Consider the following 6,000-nt stretch of genomic DNA (forward strand, 5'->3'; position numbering starts at 1 on the left):
ACGTAGATTGTAACCTTCTAAAAGAAAAACAAAAGAAAAAAATATGAAAGCGATAACGATATTAAAAAGAATTACAAATCGATTTTGTGTATTAATTTCTCCTAAATACTTCGATTAATAGACATAGGCTTTCAAAATACCTTAAATGTTTCGCATTTAAGGTATTTTGTGCGTCTGTTTGTTTGTTTCCTTACTTGATTCAACCGATGAACCAATATTGATGGAATTTAACTCGGGTGATATAACGCATTGATACCCAGTGGGTAGGACATCGACTTTCGTGGGCCAGAGTTCAAAACCTCTTAACTCATGTGCGTGAGAAGCAATTAAAAATATCACTTGCTTCAACGGTGAAGGAAAACGTCGTGTTGAATGTGCATGCCTGAGAGTACTCCATAAGGTTCTCAAACGTGTGGAAAAACTAATAAATACAAGATACACAATATAAAGAGACAATGAACTTAAACCAGGCCTTAAAATAAAAACATTTTAATTGTTATAATTAAATCACATTTATTGGTATTGGATTGATTTCTATTGCTGTTACATGAATGTCTTAGCGATAAATAAATTTTCTAATAAATAATAGAAACTAAGTTTCGCTTATCCTACAACAAGGAGTCCATCTTCAAGAAATGAGTATGGCGGTACTTCAAGGTTTAATGGAGCTGGGCCTTTGCGGATTCTTCCAGAAGCATCGTAATGAGAGCCGTGACATGGGCAATAATAGCCTCCGAAGTCACCAGAGTTGGCCACAGGTACACAGCCAAGATGAGTGCATACTCCAATAACAACTAACCACTTGGGGTCTTGAGTACGGATATCATCGTGTTGTGGATCACGGAGCTGGTCAACAGGCACTGACTTCTCCGTTGCTATTTCATTGGCAGTCCTGTAAACAAAAATAAGATGTTTAATGAAGGTATTATATTGTTTTATTTAATGGTTCTACATTCAGTTTCAAAGATTAGTTTGAACTTATGAGATCCAAACATACTTTTGCATGCATGATTTTTGAGTAAACAATGAAAGATTAAGGCCTGAGTTTGGAAATGGGCACTCTCCACTACTGTTCCTCTGAGAGAATGTTAAGGTCCCAGTTATTTCAGTAATATCTAATAAAAATTGTTAATCTCCTACAACCAACATTGGTAGCTGGTGGGCCATTGAAAATTCTAAATTCTAAATTCATTTATTTCAAGTAGGCCTAATATAAGCACTTTTGAAACGACAAGTATGTCTGTTTGTAGTTGGTACTACCGGTTGGTACCGTTGGTAGAGTCTACCAGCGGTTTACAAGGCAGACTCTACCAAGAGAAAGCCTGCAAGAAACTCAGCACTTGCTCTTTTCCAATAATATAATAATTTAATATAAAATAATTATACTATGACAATACACACATCGCCATCTAGCCCCAAAGTAAGCGTAGCTTGTGTTATGGATACTGAGATAGCTGATGAATAATTAAATTATTTATTTTATGATTAAGATACACATACATACTTATAATATACAGATAAACACGTCTATCTTGTGTAACATAAAAGCAGAGCGGCTTGCTACTTGACAACCTTGTCATTAAGAAATTCATCAATAGTATATTGCAGTTGTGTATATTAATAGGCTGATTATGATATAAAATTAAGTAGCATGTCAATTAATCAAACATGAAAACTTTAAATAAAATCCTACTAAACTAAGGTATTGGTAATAAATTATTAATATCAATGGGAAATATTACCTGTGACGAATGAAGAGTGGCTTACCACGCCACTTAAAAGTAACTGACTTTCCTTCCGGGATCTCGGCCAGTTTAATTTCAATTTTAGCTAACGCAAGAACATCAGCTGCAGCTGCCATGGACGATACAAACTGTGTGACAACCGACTTGGCTGCATAAGCTCCAGCAACACTACCCGCTGTAATTTTTCATTTAATATGTAAATATATTAATTTCTCAAAAAAAAAGGCTAATTTAAGCGAAATTCAAACTGAATTTAAACAATACAAATCCTAAAGCTTAAGAATTTTAAATATATCCTTACTTAAGGAACTAGCAATCAAAACAGGAAAATATCTTCTATCTTTAGTCTGAATATTAGACCATCGGAATCCACAACATGCATTATCACATACTTTTTTTTCTATACAATTGAATCAAGGGTTATGGCAGGTTAAAGAAGGTTTCAAACTAAATAACATCACCTTATGACCTATAGGGTAAGTGGGTGACCTGCAGCTTATAATTTAAAAAATGGGAATCTATTGTATCACAGACATCTAACCACATATTTTATCTCACATTGATCACAATAAATATCATCTTTTAATTACTATGACAATAAGATCTACTCATCCTTTACAATTTAACATAGATTGACAGTACATTGATAAATTCCTCAAAAATAATTTGGTAACCTTAGGGATCAAAGTTAGAGACAGAAGGCAAAGCAAAGGATTAACCTTACATAGTTCAATTTGGTAAGGTTATAGAAGATTTGAAATAGTTTCATTGTCAAGAGAGAATATGAAATACAAATAATATCACCCATTTACTTTTAGACTACTATTTTACTAGATGGCATGTGTATGTAACTTAAACATGTCCGAATAAATTTTAAGTGGATCAATAATGCAAATGCAATATAAGTTATAGATGATGAGTTAACTGGGCTGGCAACGATGATGATTATAAAGCTTAAGTTGCATTGCATTGACTATACAGAATATGGAAAAAGTGTACAACTGACCTCCAGCAATAAGGTAAGTGAACGATTGGCGTCCATCAACATTTTCGGTAGCCTTGGACGTTGGGTCTAGTGTGTCCTTGCGTCGGTATGCAGAAAAATCGGGATACGCAATATCGGTGTGCGCAAAACGTACTTGAGTCACTGAAATTGACAGAAATGTTATGTAACACGGATTTTCATTATAACCACTTTATGAAAAGCTGAATCCGTAGTGCACTTACTACGAGGTCCATGTTTGATCTTCAAGTTCTGGACAGGTAAAGCTCCCTGTAAAGACTGCACGGTGGAAGTCTTGGGAAGGGGTTGCGACACCAATTTGTCGACAGGAATTGGTGCCACAACGAGCGGTTTCAGGCCATTTGACACTACACTTGAAGTGGCTTTAAAGTATGGAGCCAAGTGCCCAGCCCGCGCGACAGAAGTCATTTTGCTTGGAACTGAATTTACGCAATAAAATTGCTTTTTATTCTTTCGCGATGCGCCCGTTTGACGTCTTAAGAAAACGTCAATTTGAAGGTTGACCTTGACAGTTTCCCTGTTTCTGTTGTTGCCATAAAGAAAAGTTTGATTTATTGATTTTCAACCTCTCTTCTTTACATTTTTATATTTAAATTTTATTAATATTGCAATATGTGTTGTTTTACAGTTAGAAGCACAATTTAAAAACTTGCGTTAATTCATAAAAACTAATTATGTGTTTTCACTAGTGCCCTCTGTTGTGAGCTTAAACGTGCTATGCGTAATATTTGCAATTTGATAATAGATGTCACTGAACGATCACAGAAATTGGTTATGATATATTATGCTTATAATATTATTTAGACGTTGATTTCTAGCTTTTTCGAAAACTTCCCTGTGTTCTGTTTCATCAATGAAAAAGTTCTTTATACGGAAAGCGTCAATTAATGACTCCGCAATATAAATACGGCTTTACTATTTAATAAAAAATCTGAATAGGTAAATTTTCCTAAGTCCAAAGTGCAGCAGCGTGGAATAATTTTTAGGATGTTCTTTTTTGTAAAAAATAATTCAGATACCTATATAGTAGCGCTTGTTAGCAGTTAGAAAATTACTAGCGGATGCCCGCGATTTTGTCTGCTTGTGATTTGCATTGAGTACGTACGTCAACTTGGTGGGTTAAAATGGGTTTCTCGTGCCCTATCTGTCTGTGTCTACCTGTCTATCTGTCGTACACAAATCTCTTAAACTGAACTTATTGGGAAGATCTAAAAGTAGGTAGTTCTATCCTTTTCTTAATTTTTCCCGTGGTTTCGACTTGTGTAGGTCCAAAGGGATATTGGCCCCTTTTCTGCCTATGAATCTCCACCATTTGATGTAATTTTTTTTTTCATTATATTTTATTTCTGTAATAGGTCAGGGTAACATGGATTTAAAAATTAACCTTATTATATTGGAAAATATATATACATTTTATGTCGGGAATAATCAAATTAACTTATGACTAACAATAGTAAAGAATACCTAGGTAGGTACATTATAATACCTTCCACTTCTTTCATCTATTAATTAATAGTAGATTGTTGTTCAACAAGAGGGTAAAGCAATGTCTTCAATTACGCCTAGAATCCTGAGTGTAGCGAAGGTTTTAGGGGCGCCAAAAATGAAGGCAGCTTTAACACTGAGTTCAATACTCTACTTTTCATACTCACGAGGCTATAAAATCAAGTTTGGTGGGCCTTTTTTTACACTCTATATTGTATGGTTCCTGCACAGGCTCTGGTGAGTTACAGGGACGCGTCCAAACTTTAAAGCTGTAGCAGAATTAACAGTTTTTATTAAGCTCCTAGGGATTCCAGTACCTACAACATTACTTACCCGCTTAGCCTATAGGATGTATTGTTGCACCTTTCAATACTAAGCTATGTAATAAGGCAATAATAGGTCCAGCTGTTTGGGACATTAGATGGAATAAACCTACGTACTTTTGGACTATGTACCTACGTACTTATAAAATTGTTTTGGTTCCTCGTATCTACGTACATATAAAAATAGCTTTTTACTCAATCTATATGAAACTATTAAAAAGCTAAGTGGCAATACTTAAATTTAATTTGTATATTTCCATCCACAGGCATCAAATTAACAAACACACAAACAAACGTCAGCTACATATATATGTATTATTAATTTTGGAATGAACATCCACGACCTCGAAATACTCCTACGCGCTAATAGTAAACATTTTCACGGCCGCTGCTGCGTTTTGTTCAGCAAGTCCATGAGTATCTATTGCAAGCGACAATGTGTGTGTGTTCAGTCACACATTGACACAATGCTTGATAGCTCAATTTAAACAGACTCACGGTAATAAATAACGCAGTTGTAGCGTGCGCTGCCTAAATAAGGTACTCTAAAATACAATGGACAACTACCAAAACATTCTTCATATTATATTCGGCTATCAACGAATGTATTTAGTTAAAACACAGTTATTACACTTTAAAAGTGTAATATAGTATTATATTTATCATAAAATATAATTATTTTAACGTACAACAATCATTAAACCATTTTATTAACCTTGCTTGCATATATTAATGTTAAAACCCCAAAAAGGCGTAATAATTTAGCCATGATATTATGCGTACAGAGCTACGTTTATGTGGTGACCTTAACTTGCATAGATTATCATTTCCGCAATGCGAACTGCGATGTCGTTACGACACGCAACGCACAAGCGCAAAGTTGTGCTACACACTTACAAACTTTATTGACATTCAAAGTTTCGAAGAATTAAGAATAGATGGCGTTGGTTGTGAGAAGCACATCATAGACAAGTATTTTTTAAAGATATAGTGCGTTCTTCGAGATGCGTTTCTGAACAGAATAACCGCGGTTAGATAATGGAGGCGATGCGCGGGGCGCTTCTGGGAGGGACGGCCTAATTTAAACGGCTTGCCGTTACACAATGAATTTATTGCCGCATACGGCTGACACATATTGCGTGCATGTCATGTGCGGGCTGGAATGCTTGAACTGAACAATTAACGGATGAGGTGGGCTCTCATTTTAAAAATCCCTTGGTTTGTCGGCGCACATTATTTAAACCTAGCTTGCCTTGAACTGGACTATAGTGAATACTACAGAATAAATTTTTATCTTTCAACTATCGGACCCGCGCGACTTCGTCCGCGAATAAGTCGACTTAAAAAATTGTCGTAAGTTGTCGCGGACTGTTTTATAGAACTTTAAAGAAACAACAATTCCGACAATTCTGATGTATTTACT

The 6,000-nt window shown here is 35.2% G+C and overlaps 1 protein-coding gene across 1 annotated transcript; it reads right to left on the reverse strand.

The window, feature by feature from the left end:
• Positions 1-498: 498 nt before the first annotated feature.
• LOC120637388 (cytochrome b-c1 complex subunit Rieske, mitochondrial-like) lies at positions 499-3,261 on the reverse strand. Its single transcript, XM_039909212.1, has 4 exons — positions 2,973-3,261; positions 2,752-2,892; positions 1,743-1,920; positions 499-892 (listed from the first exon to the last, which is right to left on the reverse strand). Exons 1-4 carry the CDS (start codon positions 3,175-3,177, stop codon positions 604-606), a joined length of 813 nt encoding a protein of 270 aa, XP_039765146.1. The 5' UTR covers positions 3,178-3,261; the 3' UTR covers positions 499-603.
• Between the last annotated feature and the right edge of the window lie 2,739 nt (positions 3,262-6,000).

Source organism: Pararge aegeria, chromosome 3 (assembly GCF_905163445.1).
Source record: "Pararge aegeria chromosome 3, ilParAegt1.1, whole genome shotgun sequence".
NCBI classification, from domain to species: domain Eukaryota; kingdom Metazoa; phylum Arthropoda; class Insecta; order Lepidoptera; family Nymphalidae; genus Pararge; species Pararge aegeria.

Coding starts and splice junctions, on each gene's coding strand:
- LOC120637388 (XM_039909212.1), bottom strand. CDS start 3,177: ATGACTTCTGTCGCGCGGGCTGGGCACTTGGCTCCATACTTTAAAGCC. Junction 2,893..2,972: donor GATCAAACATGGACCTCGTA/GTAAGTGCACTA, acceptor TGTCAATTTCAG/TGACTCAAGTACGTTTTGCG. Junction 1,921..2,751: donor CACTTACCTTATTGCTGGAG/GTCAGTTGTACA, acceptor GAAAAATTACAG/CGGGTAGTGTTGCTGGAGCT.